Source organism: Calonectris borealis, chromosome 28 (genome assembly GCF_964195595.1).
Source record: "Calonectris borealis chromosome 28, bCalBor7.hap1.2, whole genome shotgun sequence".
NCBI classification, from domain to species: domain Eukaryota; kingdom Metazoa; phylum Chordata; class Aves; order Procellariiformes; family Procellariidae; genus Calonectris; species Calonectris borealis.
Window position 1 is genome coordinate 4,449,857 of NC_134339.1, and position 19,066 is coordinate 4,468,922.

The window sequence follows — 19,066 nt, forward strand, 5'->3', positions numbered from 1 at the left end:
TGCCCCCCCCGCCGCCCCGGGGCCGTGCGGGGACCGGGGGCTGCACCGGGGGGGCGATCGGCCCCTGCACCGGGGGATCGGCCCCTGCACCGGGGGGTCCGGTCCGTGCACAGGGGGCTTGCAAGGCGGGGGTCTGTCTGTGCAACGGGGGCGGTACCGGGGGGCCGGTGCGTGTACCGGGGGTGCGTCCGTGCACCGGAGGTCGGTCTGTGGACCGGGGGCTGCACTGTGGGGTCGGTGCATGCACCGGGCGTCTGTCCATGGACGGGGGGGATCTGTCCGTGCACCGGGGGCGGCACCGGGGGGTCGGTCCGTGCACCGGGGGTCGGTCCGTGGACCGGGGGCTGCACTATGGGGTCGGTCCGTGCACCGGGGGTCGGTCCGTGGACCGGGGGCTGCACCGGAGGGAGCCAATTCGTGTATCGGGGCGCGGGGGAGGCTCAGTCCGTGCACCGGGATTTGTAACCGGGCGGGGGGGGGGTCAGTGCGCTCAAAGCGGGGGGAAACGGGGACACGCGCTGGGACCTCCGTGCACGGGGGGGCCGTGCCGTGCTCCGGGGCTGGGGCGGGCAGCGGCTGCCACCTGCCGGGGACGCGCAGCCCGGGCTGGCCCCGCGCCGCGGCACGCTCGGCGTGCCGCTCCCCCGGCCGCACACGGTCACACCGCCCACCCGCGGTGGTGCTACCCCCCCACGCGTGAACACCGGGGCTTTGCACGTTGTGTCCCCCTCCTCGGTCGCCCCGTCTCGGTCCCCGGGTCCGGCTGTGGGCCGGGACGGTGCGTGGCCCCGGGGACGTGGGATATGACGGGGCGCCCACGCCCTGGGCCCGCCGTGCCTCAGTTTCCCCTGGCCGTGTCCCATGTCCCCCTGTCCCCACGCTGCTACGCACCCGCCAGGGCCGTGCCCGCGTGTCCCCGTCCCCCCTGAAACCCTCCCGTGTCCCCGCACCGCCGAGCACCGCCGCAACTCGTTGCACCGGTGGCCGCGCTCCCGTCCCGCACACCTCCCCCCAGCAGGGGGCGAGAGAGGCAGCGGCGGCGCTCTGCCCGCGCTCTCGCTCCCCCCCTCCCTTCGCACTGCCCTCTGGGAAGTGTAGTCGCGGCACGCCCTGCGTCGCCCACGCAGCGGGGGGGCGAGGACTACATTACCCAGAGGGCGCCGCGCGGGCCGGTGGGCGGGGCCGGGGAGCCGCGGGCGGGGCGCGGAGCCACGTGCGGGCGCGGGGGTGGTGCCGCCCGCGCCGGGCCATGGCCGAGAGCGCCCCGGGGCCGCGGGTGGGCACCGGGACGGGACCGAGGGGGCTGGACCGGTGGGGGACCGGCCTGGGCGAGCTGAGAGTGGGCTAGAGCGGGGCTGAGGGTGACCGGACCGGGACCAGTCCGGGCTGGGGGCGACCGGACCGGGGCTGGGGGCCATCAAACCGGGACCGGACTGGGGCCGGGAGCGACCGGTCTGGGACCGAACCGGGCTGGGGGCGACCAAGCCGGGACCGGACCGGGGGTGAGAGCCATCAAACCGGGACCGGACCGGGCTGGGGGCCATCAAACCGGGACCGGATCGGGGTCGGGGGGGACCGGACCGGCGGCGGGAGGAGGTCTCGGTGCTCCGGTCCAGCCGGTGTCCGGGAGGGGACCGGGATGCTCCGCGGGTGCCCGTGCCCCGTCCCGCTCCGTGACACCGCCTTTGCTGCTCGCAGGGTCCCGACCGCGCCGGCCCCGACGCGGTGCTCCCCCCCGCGGCGGGGGGCCCGTCCTCGGGGAAGGCGGCGACCCCGGGGGCTGCCCCGCTCCGCTCCCCCCGCACATCCTTCCCCCGGGACGCTCCGGGCGAGGGGTCGGACGGCGACTCCGAGACCCCCACCTCGAGCGTGACCCCCAGCGAGGAGGAGGAGGAGGAGGAAGGCCACCAGGTGAGCAAGCAATGTCCCCAAACCCCACGGGATTTGAGGTCCACGCTGTCCCCCTGTGACCCCACCGGCTGCTCCCCCCCATCTCCCCGCAGTGGAGGGTGGGCGACGCCTGCAGCACCGCCTGGGCGGGGGACGGGCTGCTGTACCCTGCCCGGCTGCGGGCGCTGGACCCCGCCGCCGGCACCTGCCTGGTGGAGTTCGACGGCTACGGCAACACTGAGGAGCGGGCGCTGGCCGATCTCCTACCCCCCCACCCTGGGACCTGGGGGGCGAGCGACACCCCGAGGGGTGAGGGTCCCCGCGCAGAGCCCCGCAGGCCCAGCACCCCCTCCTCCTGGGAGCTGCCCCCGGGTGCGAGGAGGAGGAAGGGCGAGCGGACGCCCTGCTCCCCTCAGCCCCCCGAGGTGAGTGCCCGCCATCCCCCCGGCTTCGGGGCATCCCGTGCCCCCCCCCTCCCCAAGTTGCTCCCTAATGGGCTGGGGGTGCTGCTGGCAGGTGATGCCCCCGCTGTGGCCCCCGGCCTCGCTGCGCGCCATGCGGGAGGTAGAGGAGGAGGAGGACGCCTTGGCCGCCATGCTAATGGCCTGGTACATGAGCGGGTACCACACCGGCTTCTACGTGGTACGACAGGGTGCGAGGGATGAATGGGATCGGTGGGGGGAAGGAGAGGGTCCCCCCTGTGACCCCCCACTCCTTTGTGCCCCAGGGCCTCCGGGAAGGGCGGACGGAGGCTGCCGAGCCACCCCCGCCGCCGGGCCGCAGGCAGAAGAAGCCCCCGCACAGCTAGGAGGGCCGGTGGGTTTGGGGAGGCGCCGAGGCCGGGACCCCCCTCCCTGGCAGGGCCCCGCTCTCACATCACCACCCTGCTGGGGGGGGACACAGGGGGATCTGGGAGGGCTGGGGGACATGAAGGGACCCCCCAGGGATGCTGCGGGGTTGGGGGACCCCATGGGGACATGGGGGGATTTGGTGTGGCTGTGGCACATGGGGATGGGGGGGCTGGGATACCCCATCACCCCTTCCCCGCCGCTCACCCGTGTCTGCTCCCTTCCAGCTGGATCCGTCCGCCGGCACCGTGCGGAGGGGCAGCCATCGGGCAGCGCCGCGCTCCCGCTCTCCCCTCGCTGCCCCCCTTGGGGGTCCTGGCTGCAGGGACAGGGGCAGCGGCCTTCCTCCACCCCAGCCGGCTCTGCATCAGAGCCCTGGCTGGGGGGGCTGCAGCACCCCCTTTGTTCCCCCTTCTGTCCCCCACCCTGTCCCCTCCTTTGGAATAAAGCTGTTTGTGAGACCTGTGTGCCGGCCTGTCTGCGTCATCCCCGGAGGGACCCTCGGCTCTGCTGGCGGGTGGGATGTGCCGGGATGAGCCGCGCCGCAGCCGTGTTTGCTCAGGGAATTGGCAGAGTGGCCTCTGCCTCGCTGCGGGGCTGGGGGGGCTCAGGCTCGGGTGGGGGGGCCCTGCGCCTGCCGGCTCTCGGGCTGCTCCGGCTGGACGTGGCGCTGACGTACGTCCCGCTGGCTCAGGGCACGTGTGTCCCAGGGGATGCATCTCCGGGGACGTGTCCCCCCCAATCCGGCTTGATGTCAGCGGCATGGTTCAGGGGGGGGACACGCACCCGCTGGGCGCCTGCTCCCCGTCTGCGTCAGCGGGTGTTTGCCCACGCCAGTGACCCTCGGTGGCTGTGGGGGGGCGGCGGAGGGGGGTATAAAGCCGGCTGAGCCGGGCGCATCTGTGAGCATCCAGGGACGCATCCGGCAGCAGGAGCATGGAAAGCGCCTGGCTCTGCCTGCTCTGCCTGGCCGGCTCTGGCCTCATCCTGCCGGGCACTGCGGAGCCGGTGCTGGGGCTCCAGCCGGCAGAGAGCCTGCCCGGGCAGAGCCGGGAGGAGATGGAGCTGGTAAGGGGCTGGGGGAACGATGCCTGCAGCGGACGGGGCCACCGGCAGCCTCTGCATGGCTGGGACACCTCGGGGTGCTCCTGCTCCCGCTGCCCCAGTATAGGGGCTGGTTCTGGCCATGCTGGGGTGACCCCAGGCTGTTGGGGAGGGGAGGACTGAGACCTCGCCACTGGTTTTCTGCTGCTGCTCTTGGCATTCGGAGGGTTCCTTGCAGCAGCTCCCCGGGGGCACCAGGACGTCCAGCAGCACATGGGAATTTGCAGCTTTTACCGGTTTTCCCTCCCCGTCCTGCCCCGACGGGCGGCTCTGGCTCAGGTGCGGTGGGGGGAGACGCTGCACCAGGCGGGAGCGGGTGGTGGGTGCCGGGGAGGGGACACAGGGCTGCACCCGGGGGGTGGGATGCACCCTAGCACTCCGAGCCCCCTGATCCTGCCACAGCCCCGATTCCCCTCCGGCAGGGACCGACCCCGCGCCAGGCACAGGGGGTCTGGAGCAGCGGTTACACCCCAGGGTGCGACCTGTGGGTATGGGTGCTGCTCGTGGGTGGGACATGATCTGGCACCGGTGTCCAAGGAGGCTCAGGGTGCCATGGATCCGGAGCCCCTGGGCACCCCAGGGGACTCGGGGTGACACGGTGCTGTCTGCGGCAGGTCGAGGCGCTGCAGGAGGTGCTGGAGAAGCTGGGGAGCAGGGACCTGCCGGTGGTGGAGAAGAGGCTGAGCTGGGTGCCCTCGGTATGGCTGGGCTGGGGGGCGGTGGGCACCCAGCCCTGGGTGCTTGGGAGGGTCAAACCCCGCGGCCAGCACCGGAGCTAGACCCTTCGGGTGCCGGTCGCGGGGGTCCAGCCCCGGGGGGGCCGGGCTGGGCGAGCCCCCGGGCTGACGGATGCCGTCCCGCAGTGCGAGCCCGGGGAGCCGTGCGCGGTGCGGAAGGGGGCGCGCATCGGGAAGCTCTGCAGCTGCCCCCGCGGCACCGCCTGCAACTTGTTCATCCTCAAGTGCTCCTAAGGGACCGGGGACATCGGGGACATCAGGGACCCTGCCACCTGCCGGGATGCTGCTGGCCCAGGCCGTGCCCTGGGCAGTGGAGGGGGAGCCGTGGGCCCCCAGCCCCTTCCCCGCACCGGGACCCACTCCTGCTCTCCCCTGGCTCCAGCCAGCAAGTGCCTGAATGCGCCTGCACGGCACCCTGGCACCCTTGGGTGCCCTGGCCCCGGGGGGCTGCGGGTCTCCCGGGCCAGGACCAAATTAAATGACTTGGATTCACGCCTGCTGCCTGCTCTTTGGCGGATTCTGGGGTGCCAGCACCCCTCTGCCGCTGGCCCTGGGTCCTGGGGTGCCAGGCAAGGCGGGCAAGGGTGGGTCCCACCCTGCTGCGGGTCCCTGGGGGGGCACCTGAGGCTGGGGGTGGGATGTGGGTGGGAGCCGAGGGCTGGGCCCGGGGGGCCATGGCACTGCTTCCTCCTGACCCGCTGGAGGCTGACGGGGGGAGAAGCAGTGCGGGAATGGCGGGCGAGGGCAGGGGGGTGGGAGGGGGCTACACGGCCCGGCCCCATCCTGCTCCGTCCTGCGCTGGAGCGCATCGCCCAGGCCCTGCACTGCGTTCATTGCACAGCCCCTGCACGACGCAGCGTTGCACTGCACAGCCTCGCCCCTGCACTGCACCGTGCCACGCAGCCCCAGCCCCGCGCTGCATCGCACACCCCCAGCTCTGCGTTGCGCTGCACAGCCCCATCCCCACGCTGCCTCCCATCACTGCATCGCCCTGCGATGCCCACCCCCAGCTCCGCACTGGCCTGTGCACCCCTTGCACTGCACTGCACTGCACTGCACTGCACTGCACTGCACTGCACTGCACTGCACTGCACTGCACTGCACTGCACGGGCGGCAGGACCCCACCCACGGCGGCCCCACCCTGCCATTGCCCCTTTAAGACCTCCCCGTCCGCCGCCGCTCCACCCTTCTCTTTCCCTACCGCCATTTCCCATTGGCTGGCGGTGACATCAGTGGGTGGGGCTTGGCGGCAGTGACGCAGCGGGGGGCGTGGCCCGGCGCGGCGCGGCGCGGCGGGCGGGGGGCGCCGAAGATGGCGGCGGCGGCGGCGGCGGCGGCGCGGGCCGCGGGGGCTGCGGAGGGCGCGGGCCGGGCGGCGGCGGTTCCGGTTCCTCCTCCCGGCCCCGCCGCGGGGCCGCGCCGCTACTCGCTGCTGGCCATCGTGGGCGGCGGCTGCCACCGGCCCGGCCTGCTGGCCGCCGCGCTGCAGCAGCTGGAGCGAGGTGAGCCCGGGGCGGCGGCGGCGGTGGTCCCGGCTCTGCCCCGGTGCGGGCCCGCGGGCCTGGCCCTCCCCCGCGTATGATGCTCCGGGCTCTGCCCCTCTTCCGCCCCCCTCCCCGCGGCTACCCCGGGGCCTGACCCCCCTCCCCGGTCCCCGGGATCTGCCCCCGCACCCCCGGGGTCTGACACCCCCCCCCGGGTCTTCCCGGTCCGCCCTCTCCTGCCCCAGGTCTCCAGGTTCTGGACCCCCAAGCTCTGCTCCCTCCCCAGCCCCAGACCCCCCAGGATCTGCCCCCCTAAACCCCCAGGATCTGCCCCCCTAAACCCCCAGGATCTGCCCCCCTAAACCCCCAAGATCTGCTCCGTCTCCTGCCCCAGACCCCCCAGGATCTGTCCCCCTGATCCCCCAGGATCTGCCCCCCTAAACCCCCAGGATCTGCCCCGTCTCCTGCCCCAGACCCCCCAGGATCTGTCCCCCTGATCCCCCAGGATCTGTCCCCCTGATCCCCCAGGATCTGCCCCCCTAAACCCCCAAGATCTGCTCCGTCTCCTGCCCCAGACCCCCCAGGATCTGCCCCGTCTCCTGCCCCAGACCCCCCAGGATCTGCCCCCCTGATCCCCCAGGATCTGCCCCCCTAAACCCCCAGGATCTGCCCCGTTTCCTGCCCCAGACCCCCCAGGATCTGCCCCCCCCCAAGCGCTGTCCCCCTCTCCCGTCCCTGCCCCCTGGGTCCAACTCCCCCCCCCCCCAGACCTTGGGGATCTGCCCCCTCTCCCCCTGGGGTCTGTCCCCAGGCTCTGGGACTGCGGGTGGACCCCTGCGACCTGTCCCCTCCCCTTGTCACCCCCTGGGACCTTGCCCTGTGCAGCCGTGGGGGGCTGGAGGCTGGGCTGGGGGGGGGGCTGCGCTGTGGGGACCCCCTTCAGCTCCCGCTCCTGCCTCTCCCTGAGCTGTGGCCGGAGCTGGGGGGATCTCAGGCCATGGCACCCCTGTGCTGGAGCAGGTCCCCCAAATCATGGGGGGGGATAGGTGTCACCAGGACTGCCCTGTTGTGTCCCCCCCTCCCCATCATGGGACCCAGCAAGCCCCCCAGCAGCGAAACCGCCGGAAAAAACAGCCCCAGCCCTCGCCCGGCGCCTCCCGCAAAATTTGTGCAACCCCCCACGACCGCCCTGCGTCGAGGCCCGGGCGCCTTACGCCATCGCCCGCCGGTTTGCCGGGCCGTTAGCGGGGAGCGGTTGCGGCCAGGCTGGTCGGCCGCCGTGGTGGGGGGCTGGCAGCCCCCCACGAATTCCCTCTGTGGGGTCCTGAAGGGGTTGTGAGGGTTTTGGGGCTGCACCTTGGGGTTCCTGACCCCGCTCTGGGAGCCGGCAGCACCCGCACCGGTGCCGACAGGAGCACCGCGCGCGCCGAATCCTCCGGCACCGTTAATTCCTTTAATTGCCGCTTTTTAAGAGGTGCCGGCAAGGTGTGCCCGTCGCCCCGGGGCTTGGGGTTTTGGGTTGGCAAAGCCGGTGCCGCCGTGAGTCACCGCGCAAGGTGCTCGCCCGCTGGGCAGCCGGTCGGTGCATCGGCCTCGTGCCGGGGTCCGGCTGGGTTTGGGGACCCACTGGGGTCACCCCAAAAGCCACCGGGCTGGTACGGCTATGTCTTAGGGTGAGGTAGGAGGGGAGGACCAGGGTGGGTGTCCCCACCATGCTGCTTCTGGGTGCCACGTGGGTGCTGGCGGTGCAGGGGCACGATGCCAGCGGGGGTTAATTTTTGTGTGTGTGTCGTCCGTCCCCCCCCCCCCCCCCCAAAAAAAAAAAAAGGAATCCGCTCTTGGGACATCGACCTCTCCTCCTGCAACCTGGACGAGCAGCTGAAGCTCTTCGTGTCTCGTCACTCGGCCACTTTCTCCAGCATCGTGAAAGGTAAAAGAGGGGGATCCCCCAACCCCCCAAACTCTAGCCGGGGGGGGCGGCGGGGAGGGGGGCTGGTGGGGAGGGACTCGCACGGACGTGCGAGTCCCTCCCCACCAGCCCCCCTCCCCGCCGCCCCCCCCGGCCGCTGTGGGAACAGGCTTTGCTTTGTGACCCCCCCCACGGCCAAGCCCCATGATCCCCCCCCACGTGAGAAACCGCTTCCTTCACCCATCTTGGGGTGGGATGTGATTTCTCGTGAAAAGAAGGGAAAGGAAAAAGCTGGAGTCGGGAATACCGGGATCGCTCTGGTGTCTCTTCCCCATCGTGTCCCCTTGTTACACCGGTGGGTCCCCCCCCCCGGCACGGAGAGGGGGGCTGTGGGAGGTGGTCAGGTCTCCAGTGGGTGCCTGTGCGGGTGGGTGCAGCCCTGAGACCCCACCCTGCGAGCACCCAGGGCTTGCCACGGTGCTCGGAGGGGACAGGAGGGGGCTCCCCCAGCCTGTCCCCCCCCTTTTTCCTCCCCTCCCTGCGGCAGGAAGGATGCGGGAAACGTGTCCTTCGGCTCGGCAGATCCGCTGGCCCCCGCGGTGTCCGGGAGCGGGACGGTGGCCGTCCCTCTTCTGCGGGGGAAGTGGGCAGGCGCCGGCCCTGCCACCGCGTGTGTCCCGTCCCCCTCCCCATCCCGTCCCTAGGGGCCGAGGTCAAACTGGGGTGCAGCCCCATCTTTTTGGGGAGGGCGGGTGTCAGCCCTCGCTCCCCGCAGGTCAGCGGACCCTCCACCACCGGGGAGATGTGCTGGAGACTCTGGTGCTGCTCAACCCTTCCGACAAGTCCCTGTGCGACGAGGTGAGCCGGGGTGGGGGGGGGGACCTGGTTGTGGCCCCTTCGGAGCCGCTGGCAGTGGGGTGCCGCGGGCTGGAGCCCGGTGGCATCCTCACGTCCCCGCTGTCCTCACGTCCTCTCCGTCCTCAGCTGCGAAACCTCATCACGGACGTGTCGCAGCACAAGCTGCTGGTGTTCGCGGGGCCCTGCGTGGAGGAGACGGGGGAGCTGATGCTGCAGACGGGCTGCTTCTCCCTGCGGGATTTCATCCAGATCTTCACGGACAAGGAGGTGCGGTGCCGGGGAGGGGAGCTCGCCTGGGGGACCCAGGCCTGGCTGCTGGTGCGCGGGGGGGGGGGGGGGGGGGGCCGTGGGCCGGCACTGCCGGAGCGATTGTCTGCTCACGTTCTCCGGCGTCTCGGCGGGGAGCCGGGCACGGCGGCGCGAGCGGGAGGCTGGTCCAGCCGTGCCGCCTCTCCCGCCAGCACGTCCCTCCCGCCCCGGGGCTGGGGAAGGGGCAGCAGGGCTGGGGGGGGGCCATCAGCCGCATCCTGGTCCTGAGCCGCAGCTGGGGGTGGGTGTGAATAGGGGACCGGCCCCCCCGGGCATCGTGCTGGCACTGGGTACGGGGGGTGGGATGGGGCTGCAGGAGCCCCCGGGAAAGGAGTGCGCTGTGCTTGCCGAAGGAGGGGGGGCTGAGGCAGGGCACCCCCTGGGCTGCCCCGTCGCTGGCCCTGGGTGCCGCACCCCGCCTGAAGCTCTGGCTGTCCCGGTCCCCTCGCAGGTAGGGGAGATCCTGAGCTCCGCGGACCCCTCGGCCAAGGCCAGGTTGACCATCAGCTGCCCCGACTTTGGGGAGTGGAGGGACTCGGGCTTGGACCATCACAACCTCCAGGACTTCATCGAGCTGCGCTACAACCCGGGCTGCATCCTGCCGGAGATGGAGGGGCTGGAGGAGTTCATGGAGTACCTCTCGGAGTCGCTGGAGCCCCAGTCCCCCTTTGACCTCCTCGAGCCCCCCACCATGGTCGGCTTCCTCAAGCTCTCCAAGCCCTGCTGCTATATCTTCCCGGGCGGGAGAGGGGACTCGGCTTTCTTTGCCGTCAACGGCTTCAACGTCTTGGTCAACGGAGGCTCCAACCCCAAGTCATCCTTCTGGAAGCTGGTCCGGCACCTGGACCGCATCGACTCCATCCTGGTGACGCACGCGGGCACGGACAGCCTGCCCGGCGTCAACAGCCTGCTGCAGAGGAAGCTGGCCGAGCTGGAGGAGGATCCGTCCCAGAGCTCGCAGGGCAACGGGGACTGGGCAAAGAACCTCATCTCCCCGGAGCTGGGTGTCGTCTTCCTCAACGCCTCCGAGAAGCTGAAGGACATCGAGGGTAACTCCCGGGTGTTGAAGAGCTGCGATGAGGCTGCTCTGACCCTGCACTACCTGGAGAAGTTGGGCATCCGTCCCAACCCGCTGGCCCGGGACAGCGGACCTCGTGCGGAGCCCACCGTCCTCTTCCAGAAGATGGGAGTGGGCCGGTTGGACATGTACGTCCTGAACCCCGTGAAGGGCACCAAGGAGCTGGAGTTTCTCCTGCAGCAATGGTCAGGCAACAGCTACCCCAAGGAGCAGGACTTGCCCCTGCAGTGCCTGACCTCCGTCTGCGCCCTGCTCGTCTGGCACCCCGTCAGCCCCTCCGAGAAGATCATCCGGGTCCTCTTCCCCGGCTGCACCCCCCAGGGCCGCATCCTGGAGGGGCTGGAGAAGGTGAAGCACCTGGAGTTCCTCAAGCATCCCGTGGTCACCAAGAATGATTTGAAGGGGCCGCCGGTGTCCCAACCTGAGAAGCCGCTCAAGCAGAGGAGGGCAGAGAGCAAGGAGAGCCTGAAGTCGTCTTCCAAGCTCAGCTTGGTGGATGCCGGGGCACCGGTGCTGAAGGAGAAGGTTCCGAAGGTGGAGAGGAAGGAGGTGAAGGCAGGGACCAAGGAGAAGCCAAAATCCCTGGGGGAGACGACCAGAGCGGGGTCGGAAGAGGAGAAAGCCAAGGATGCTCGAGCCAAGCAGGACTCTTCGATGGAGAAGCTGAAGGCGGACGCAAAGCCGAAGCTGAGCAAGGAGAAGGCTGTGCCCAAGAAGGAGCCTGTCCCCCGGAAAGAGGAGAAGAAGCCGCCGAAGAAGGACGAGGGGACCGAGGCGAAGGGGGAGGCCAAGAAGGAGGTGAAGGTGAAGAAGGAGGTGAAGGCTGAGACGCTGCGGAAGGATGCGAAGGAGAGCAAGGCAGAGGCCAAGGCTCCTGCCAAGACCCTGGCCCGGAAAACACCGGTCCCGGAGACCCGCAAACCCCTGGCCAAGGCCGGCAGCATCAAGAAACCCCCCCTCAAGAAGGAGCCGGAGAAGTCCAAGGCCAAAGCCCCCCGGGAGGCAGGTGCTAGGAAGGAGCCGGGGACCTCGGACGGCTCCAAGTCCTCCTCCCCTGAGGACATGCTGCCGGAGGCCGAGCGGGGCCGGGGGGCTGCCTCGCCAGGGGCCGGCGGGAGGAGGAGGAAGGAGGAATCGACGGACGAGGGCATCACCACGGCCGAGAGTGAGCTGGAGCCCTCGCCGCTGGAGAACGGGGGGGCCGGGGGGCCGGCGGAACCAGGGGACTCATCCTGCCTGGAGAACGGCCTGGAGGACCCCGACAGCCCCCAACGTTTCCGCTACCCGGAGAGCAGCCCTTTGAGAGCCGTCTGCCCCCCCTCGCCCCTGGCCAAGACCCCCAAGAGCGACCGCAGCGTCAACTTCGACCTGACGCCCACCGGGATGCTCAACCACGGCCCCGAGGGCGGTGAGGACGCCTGCGGCAGCTCCGAGGAGAAGACCCTGGAGATGATGTCTCCGGCCAGCTCGGGGCCGGCCAGCGCCGGGCACACTCCCTTCCACCAGTCGCCGGTGGACAACGGCACGGAGGAGCCGGGTGCCGGCACCAACCGGCAACCCAACCCCTGGCCGCCGGTCGGGGGCAAAGCCTCGCAGGACGGCTCCGGCTCCTCGCAGGAGAAGCAGGCGGGCTGCCTCTCCCTCAGCCCCTTCAAGGACGATGTCCCCGACGTGTCCCCCACCATCACCACCCCCTCGCTGCCGGCCGAGGTGGGCTCCCCGCACTCCACCGAGGTGGACGAGTCGCTCTCAGTCTCCTTCGAGCAGGTGCTGCCACCCGTCAGCGAGTCCCCACCGGAGGAGGGCAGGCGGTCCCGGGGAACCGGGGGGACGCCGGAGCCGGAGGCCACCAAGGGCGGGTTGTCACTGCCGCTGAGGCCGTGTCACCACCCGCCGCGGGCTGACGGTGACACGGTGCTGCGGCCCGGCCGTCGTTCCGACTCGCCCCACGACGTGGACCTCTGCTTGGTGTCACCCTGCGAGTTCGAGCATCCCAAATCGGAGCGGTCGCCCTCGGCCGCCGCCAGCCCCCGGGAGCTGTCGGACAGTGACCCGTCGCAGGAGCTGGTGCAGCGCCGGGGTCGGCCCCGCCAGCCGGCGGGCGAGACGCCCCCCACCTCCGTCAGCGAGTCGCTGCCCACCCTCTCCGACTCCGACGTCCCTCCGGCCACCGAGGACTGCCCCTCCATCCTGGCCGACGGGCTGGAGTCGGACGAGGACTCGGAGCAGCCCACCCGCGGCATGGCCAGGGCCCGCGACCCGCTGCCGGCCCCCATGAAGGACCCCTGCCCCATCCCCGCCCAGCCCGGCATCTGCATGGTGGACCCCGAGGCGCTGCCGGCCGAGCAGACCCGTGCCGGGAAGAAGGACCCCCCCAGCAAGGTGAAGAGGACCCCGTCCCGTGTGGGCTCAGCACCCACCACCCTGCGGGCCGAGCCCCCCCGGCACCCCACCTTGGCCCCCAAGGCCAGGGGCTCCGCCAGCTCAGCCCGTGACACTGGGGACAAGGCCAGGCTGCCCCTTGGGGACAAGAAGGGCCCCTCCAGTGGGGACACCCGCACCCCAGGGACCACCCGCGGCGCTGGAGCCCGGCTGCCGGCGGGAGCTGGCAGGGCATCACCGGCAGGTACGGGGGTGGGGGGGGACGTGGGTGCTCCCGGCTCCGGTGTCCCCGAGCCGGAGCAGCTCGGTGCCGTGCAGTGGGGTGGGGGGGGTTTGGGGGCTGCCGCTCACAGCTCCCGTACCCCGGTTCTGGCAGGCACACGGGCTGCGGCCCCCCCGGGCCCCCCCGTCTATGTGGACCTGGCGTACCTGCCCGGCTCCTGGAGCGCCCGGACGGTGGACGAGGAGTTTTTCCGGCGCGTCCGCTCCCTCTGCTACGTGGTCAGCGGCGACGACCACCTGAAGGAGGGCGTCCTGCGGTCCCTCCTCGACGCCCTGCTCGCCGGCAAGCACCAGTGGGGCACCGACATCCAGGTGAGACCCCCCCGGATACCCGGAGCGGGTGGGATCAGCCCCCTCCCGGTGCTGGGAAGGGCGGGGGGGTCGCGGTGCGGTGACGCGGTGTGGTGACGCTGTGCGTTGGGTGTCTCCGCAGGTGACCTTGATCCCCACCTTCGACTCGCTGGTGATGCACGAGTGGTACCAGGAGACCCACGACCGGCAGCAGGAGCTGGGCATCACGGTGCTGGGCAGCAACAGCACCGTGGCCATGCAGGATGAGACCTTCCCCGCCTGCAAGGTGGAGTTCTGAGGTGGGGGGGGGGGGGGCCTGCGGCGTGGGCTTCATCCCCACCTTCCTCCTCCATGAGCCCTCCTCTCCCTCCCTCCGCACCCAGGGACTCGGGGCTGCGCCAGCCGCCGGCCGCTGTGGCTCGGAGGGGAGGGAGAGGGGGATCTGCTGGGGGGAGATGGAGTTGTTCCCCCCCGCCCCAGGACTGGCAGGGGCTCCCCGGGGACCCCGCGCCCACTGCACCCACACACCGCACCCTCACACACCGTGTGGTTCCCGCATGCCCACGCCGGAGCCGTGCACTCCTCGCTCTGCACCCACCGCCGTCCCGGGGAGGGGGCTGAGGGACCAGCTGGGGACGGGGTGACCCTGCCTTTGGGGGCAGGATCCGTGTGTGTCCCCCCCCCCCCATCCAGCGGCGGTGCCGAGCCGTTTCCCGGCGGGCAGCGAGCCCCAGCCGTGCTCGATTTAACAGGGTAAATTTTGTTGTTTGCTGTTCCTACCCCCTCCCTGGACAAGCCACTACTGCCCCCCCGCCGTACCCACAGCCCCGGCCCTCAGGGGGGGCCGGGTCTCCTTTCTGGGGGGCTCTGGGTTGGTTCAGGGGGGGTTCCCATCCCTGGGGGGCAGTGCCAGGGCTCGGGGGGCTGCGGCGGCTGCTCCTCCGGCACTACAGCCATGGCACCGTCCCCCACCCCGGGCATGGCCAGACCCCAAGGGCCATCGGGTGCCCCCCGTCATGTGCAGCAGCTGGGGCGGGGGGGGGCGTCTGTCCTCTCCGACGGGCTGAGACCTGGCAGCTCGCTGCACTGATGGCTCTTCCCTTCCCGACAGCAGGGGCTGTGGGGCCTGACCCTGCACTGGGGGGGGGGCCTGGGGAAGGCAGCTCCCCCCCCATCCGCCCCCAAACCCTCGAGTTGCTGGAAGGCTGTTACGAAACCAAATGTCACGTGCAATTTTTAAGGGGTTTTGTGAGCGGGGAGTGGGGGGGGGCCGGGCTGGGGGGGGGGGGCAGGATCTGGCCCCCCCCATCCCCGGCTGGGGCAAACACTAACCTGTTTTGTAGGAGGCTCCTCGCTGGCTCTTTTTGTAATGACTTTTTAAGAAAAAAAGGAAAAAAAAAAAACAAAGAAAGAAAACAAAACAAAAAAAGTGAAAACTGAACAAACCAAACCTGCTCCAGCGGGAGGTTATTTATCTGCGGCCCCCCCGGCCCCCCCAGCCCGGCACTGGCTGGCGGCGGTGGGGGCTTTTACCTTGGATTGTATCGTCCTACGTCTTCGGGGAGGGGGGACTGAATGTTTCACCTTTTAGTGCTTTATATATTTTTTTCTTAGCTGGAAGCTGGGTTGGAGGTTGGTGGGGTGGGGGGGGGGGCTATGACGCCCCCCCCTCCCCGGCCCCTGCCCGCGGACGCCGGCACGCTCCCCGTCTTGCACGCCACGTTCCCGTTTGGCAAATGTGTTGAAAACGAGCATTAAAGAGAGGATAGCTCCCGGCTGCTCTCAGCCTCCTGTGTTTGGGGGGGGGTCCCCCCAGTCCTTGCGGTGTGGGGGGGGAGGGGGGCAGACTGGATGCCACCGTGGGGTCCTGGGGTGCTGCAGGGTGGTTTGTGGGTGCTGGGGATGGGCTCGGGGGTGGTGGGGTGAAGGCTCAGCCCTGGGGTGTGCGGGATGCTCTGGGGCTGCATCCTGCGGTGGGAGAGGGGCTGGGGGGGGGGGTCCAGGGCATCGCCCTGGGGGGGTTGGAGAGGGGCTGGGGGGCGCTTGCGCTGCGGGGCTGGTGCGCCAGCGCGGCTGAGGATGGATGCAGGGTTGCCATGGCAACTGCATCCCCATCCCCGCCGCCCCCGGCCCGCAGAGGAGGGGGCCGCTGCGCTCTGCCCCCGCACGCTTGGCACGGGGAGGGGTCCTGGGGGGGGGTTGGAGCCTCCTCAGTGCTGGGGGGGGTCCCATGTCCCTGTGCCCCGGCTGCAGGGCTGAGCCCCCACCCTACGTGGGCAGCCTGAGCCTGGCAGGACCAGGGAACTGAAACCCACCCCCAAGCCCCCTCCCAGCCACCCCGAAAACCCCCTACCCACCCCCAAAACCCCCCAAGCCCCCCCCCCAGCCACCCCCAAACCCTCCCCGTCCCCAGGACCTTGCCAGGCCCTTCGCTCCGGCATGGGGCCGTGGCAGCATCTTGGGGAGGGGGCTCCTCGGGCGTTGCGGGGGGGGGTTCGCTCTCCGTGAGGCCGGTTGTGACCGCCGGGGCTGGGGGGGCCGCTGTCACCGTCCCTTCGAGCCCCCGGCTCCCGCACCGCAGGACGAGGCTTTTTGCCGGTGCGGTGAACGGTCCCGGTTGGCTTTGGGCTGTGTAAGCCGAGGGGGCCCGTGGCCGTGGGGAGGGGGTGGTAGCACCTCGCCGGGGGCACCGGGGGCTTCTGCGGCATCGCTGCCCCGTTGGTGGCTCCCGACGCGCCCGGGGACGCCGCGGGGTCGCGGAGGTGCCCGCAAGAGTGGCGGCAGCACCGGCAGCGGCCTGATCCCCACGGACCCCTCCGTCCCCAGCACCCTGTCCCCAGCGGGGCTGTTGCGGTGACGCCGGCCGGCTCAGCCGTACGGTCCTGGGGGTGGGCAGGTGCCGGTGGGACAAAAGGGACCGTAACCGAAGCCTCTGCGTGACGCACCGTCCCAGCTCCGGTGGCTGTGGCACCCCGGGCCGGTGTGGGGTCGGGTCCCCATCTCGGGGGGGATGTTTGTGGTTGACTCCCAGGGGAAGCCCCCCCGCCCCGGGTCCCCACCCGCTGGGCATCCTCCGCTGCCCGGCCGTGCCCGCTCCCGCTCCCCACCCCGCAGCTGCGCCGCGGCCGCCCCGGTGTCAGCCGGAGCCGGGGCATGAGCTCAGCGGGGCGCGAGGCACCGGGTGGCACCGGGGGGGGGGGGCTGCAGCGAGGGCTGCACCGGGGGCCGGCCCGGGGCCGGGGGTGCGGTTGCAGCCGTCGGGGTCGGGTGTGGGGGGGGTCGTGGCGGGGGATGCGGTTGCACCCTTACCACCGGGCGTACCGGGACTGGGAGCCCCGGGGAACCGGGAGCCCTCGGGGGGTGGCAGACCCTGGGGATGGTGGGAGCCCCGGGACCAGGGTGCCGGTGCGGGCGGCTCTGGGCCCGCCCCGCATCGCCCCCCGCATCGCCCCCCCCCGGTGGGGGGCGGCGGCCGCTTTAAAAATGCAAATCACCCCCCTCCCCGCGCGCGGCGCGGCGGCGGTCCGGCCAATGAGAGGCGGCGGCCGCTGGCTGCGGTAACCGCTGCCGGGCGCGACGACCAATAGCGAAGCGGCGCGGCGGGAGGGGGCGTGGCCCGAGCCTCCCCCGCCCCCGGCGCGGTCCCGGCCCGGAGCGCGCGGCCCGGAGCGGGCGCGGGGCGGCGGCGGAGCGGAGCGGGGCGGGGGCGGCGGCGGCCCCGCAGGTGAGTGCGGCCCCGCCGGGCCCGGGTCCCGCGGACGCCCGGTCCCGCCCGCGAGCGGGGAGCAGGGAACAACCCGCGTACGGGAGCGGGGTGCAGCGCCCGGCCCCGCCGTGCAGCCCCCGCCGCTCCCGCGCGGTGCGTGGGCGCAGCCCCCCTCCGCTGCAGCATCCCCCTTCCCGGGGCTGGGGTGCAGCCCCGCGCCCCTCCCTCGGCGAGAGCCCCCCCGCTGGGCATGGCTCCCCGCTGCAGCGCACCCCGCCCCGGGGGCCGGGGCAGCCCCCGGTGCCCCCTCCTCAATAGAAGCCCTCCCGGTGCAGCCCCCCGCTCCCCAAAACGCCGCTCCCGGTGCTGCGGACAGCCCCCCCGCGACCCCCCGCTGCAGGTGCCGGGCTCGGCGCTTTCCCTCCTTTTTTTTTTTTTGGGGGGGGGGAGCATCTGCACCCCTGTGCACGCCCCGGGCCCCCCCGCGGTGCCTCTCCCTCCAACGGACCCGCTGCCCGGGGGGGTGTGGGGGTGCACAGCCCCCCCTCCCCGCGCCCCCCACCCTCACCGAGCATCCCCGGCCCGGGCAGGTGCAGCCGTTCCCCGAGCGGGGCTGGATCCGGTTCCCCCCCCCGGAGCCCCCCGCACCCCTCGTGGGGCCGCCCGCGTCCCCCGCACCCCATGCGGGTGAAGGTCACGGCTGCGGGTGGCCCGGCTGTGGGGCGTGTGGGGGGCCCCGGGGTAGCCCCGCAGGATGCTGTGCCCCCCCCACCCCACACCCATCGTCCCGCTCGGGGACTCGGTGGCCGCTGCCACCTCCGGGGACTTTGGCCGGCGGCAGTGGGGCGGCGAGTTCGTGGCGTCTGCGGCCACTCGTGACCGGCGACAGGTCGGGGTCCGGCCGGGTCCTGAGCCCCCCCCGGTGCCCCCCCCGCGGCCCCGCTTCCCCTCCAGCCCGGCTGGGGACGCCGCGCTGAGCCCGCCCCGCTCGTGACACAGGTGGCTCAGCCTGTGTGGGGGGACTGCCGGATCCGGGGGGGCCGGGAGTGGGGTCTGGGGGGCTGCGGCGTGCCCTAACCCCTCTCTTTCTCTTCCCCCAGACCCCCGGCGCGCCGAGGATGATCGGGGGGGCCCCACGAGCCCCCCAGCAGCCCAGGGTGAGTGGGGCCCCCCCGTCACGCCAACCCCCAGCCATGCACGATTTTTTGGTTTCCTGTTTTTCTCCGGCGCGTGATGGGGAGCGGGGCCGGGGGGGAGGGGGCACGGCCTGGGGGGGGCACGGCCGGGGGGGGTCCCCCCTGCCCAGTGGCTGGGGGCTGCTCTGGCAGGTGACCCCCGGCACGGCTGGGTGCATTTGGGGCTCGGCCAGGGTGGTGGTGGGGGGCCCAGGCGCCTTGGTCCCCATTTCTGGGGGGAAGGGGCTCCCCCGGGCGGGGAGAGGGCTGGTGTGGGGGGGTGGTTTTGGGGGGGGCTGGGGGCCACCGGCACGGCCGGGCATGGGAGCAGCCGCCGCGCAGCAACCGCTCATTTATTATTTAGCTGCGTATCCGGTGTCGGGCCCCAGCGCTGCCCTGGCGGCCCCCCCAGCCCCCCCCGGCCCCCCCGGGGTGCCGCACACTGTGGGGAGGGGGCCACGGCGGCGGCGGGCACGGGGGAGCCCGCGGTTTCCATGGCCACGGGGCTGCGTGCCGCTTTCCTGGCAAAACCGATAAATACCGGTGGGTGCGGGTGTGGTGTGGGGGGGTCCCCACCAGGCCCCCCCGACTCCAGTAAGGGCCAGCTGTGTCCCCAGGGCGCCGGGAGCTGAGCTGCGGGTCCCCGCGCCGCCGGCCCCCCCCTCCAAGATGTCCTACTTCACCGAGCATTTCTGGGTAAACCTGGACCCCCACCCATGGGTGCCCCCCACCCTCTGGGGCTCGCTGCGGGGGGGTCCCCAGCCCTGGGTGGGGGGGGGTGTGTGTGTTCATCGCTGCCGGTAATTTTGCAAGGCCCGACGCCTCCGTTAACGCTGCAAATTAATTGCCGAGGGAAGGGGGGAGCCATGGGTGCGGGTGCCCGCACCCGTCCCCCCCCCGCGGGGATCCCCGTCCCGGCACCGCGGGGGGAAGTTGGCAGCGCCGCGGGGGCGCGAAGCGCGGCCGGTGCTTCCTGGTTCGTCTGTGCCGGGGTCTGGCAGCTGCCTGCATC

General features: G+C 72.0%; 3 protein-coding genes and 1 long non-coding RNA gene across 6 annotated transcripts; all 4 read left to right on the forward strand.

Annotated features, from left to right (window-relative positions):
• The first annotated feature begins 1,229 nt into the window (after positions 1-1,229).
• LOC142093674 (survival motor neuron protein 1-like) lies at positions 1,230-3,198 on the forward strand. 3 transcript variants are annotated; one of them, XM_075175068.1, is made up of 6 exons: positions 1,242-1,339; positions 1,699-1,911; positions 2,004-2,315; positions 2,407-2,532; positions 2,618-2,706; positions 2,966-3,198. In XM_075175068.1, exons 1-5 carry the CDS (start codon positions 1,250-1,252, stop codon positions 2,696-2,698), a joined length of 822 nt encoding a protein of 273 aa, XP_075031169.1. In that variant the 5' UTR covers positions 1,242-1,249; the 3' UTR covers positions 2,699-2,706; positions 2,966-3,198. The 3 variants fall into 3 exon arrangements, with proteins under 3 accessions (XP_075031170.1, XP_075031169.1, XP_075031168.1); XM_075175069.1 differs by lacking the exon at positions 2,966-3,198 and having other exon boundaries at positions 1,230-1,276; positions 2,618-2,794; XM_075175067.1 differs by lacking the exon at positions 2,966-3,198 and having other exon boundaries at positions 2,618-2,794.
• A 476-nt stretch (positions 3,199-3,674) lies between these two features.
• On the forward strand, positions 3,675-4,813 carry LOC142094022 (cocaine- and amphetamine-regulated transcript protein-like). Its single transcript, XM_075175852.1, has 3 exons — positions 3,675-3,806; positions 4,457-4,540; positions 4,706-4,813. Exons 1-3 carry the CDS (start codon positions 3,675-3,677, stop codon positions 4,811-4,813), a joined length of 324 nt encoding a protein of 107 aa, XP_075031953.1.
• A 1,141-nt stretch (positions 4,814-5,954) lies between these two features.
• On the forward strand, positions 5,955-14,949 carry MAP1S (microtubule associated protein 1S). The gene is made up of 7 exons (XM_075175580.1): positions 5,955-6,082; positions 7,893-7,994; positions 8,749-8,831; positions 8,958-9,098; positions 9,592-12,844; positions 12,977-13,194; positions 13,316-14,949. Exons 4-7 carry the CDS (start codon positions 9,039-9,041, stop codon positions 13,469-13,471), a joined length of 3,687 nt encoding a protein of 1,228 aa, XP_075031681.1. The 5' UTR covers positions 5,955-6,082; positions 7,893-7,994; positions 8,749-8,831; positions 8,958-9,038; the 3' UTR covers positions 13,472-14,949.
• A 1,891-nt stretch (positions 14,950-16,840) lies between these two features.
• LOC142093970 (uncharacterized) lies at positions 16,841-18,760 on the forward strand. Its single transcript, XR_012677579.1, has 3 exons — positions 16,841-16,897; positions 17,980-18,036; positions 18,672-18,760. It is a non-coding gene; the product is annotated as an uncharacterized LOC142093970 (long non-coding RNA).
• The last annotated feature ends 306 nt before the right edge of the window (positions 18,761-19,066 follow it).

Coding starts and splice junctions, on each gene's coding strand:
- LOC142093674 (XM_075175068.1), top strand. CDS start 1,250: ATGGCCGAGAGCGCCCCGGGGCCGCGGGTGGGCACCGGGACGGGACCG. Junction 1,340..1,698: donor CCGGCCTGGGCGAGCTGAGA/GTGGGCTAGAGC, acceptor TGCTGCTCGCAG/GGTCCCGACCGCGCCGGCCC. Junction 1,912..2,003: donor AGGAGGAGGAAGGCCACCAG/GTGAGCAAGCAA, acceptor ATCTCCCCGCAG/TGGAGGGTGGGCGACGCCTG.
- LOC142094022 (XM_075175852.1), top strand. CDS start 3,675: ATGGAAAGCGCCTGGCTCTGCCTGCTCTGCCTGGCCGGCTCTGGCCTC. Junction 3,807..4,456: donor GCCGGGAGGAGATGGAGCTG/GTAAGGGGCTGG, acceptor TGTCTGCGGCAG/GTCGAGGCGCTGCAGGAGGT. Junction 4,541..4,705: donor GGCTGAGCTGGGTGCCCTCG/GTATGGCTGGGC, acceptor GCCGTCCCGCAG/TGCGAGCCCGGGGAGCCGTG.
- MAP1S (XM_075175580.1), top strand. CDS start 9,039: ATGCTGCAGACGGGCTGCTTCTCCCTGCGGGATTTCATCCAGATCTTC. Junction 9,099..9,591: donor AGATCTTCACGGACAAGGAG/GTGCGGTGCCGG, acceptor GTCCCCTCGCAG/GTAGGGGAGATCCTGAGCTC. Junction 13,195..13,315: donor AGTGGGGCACCGACATCCAG/GTGAGACCCCCC, acceptor GTGTCTCCGCAG/GTGACCTTGATCCCCACCTT.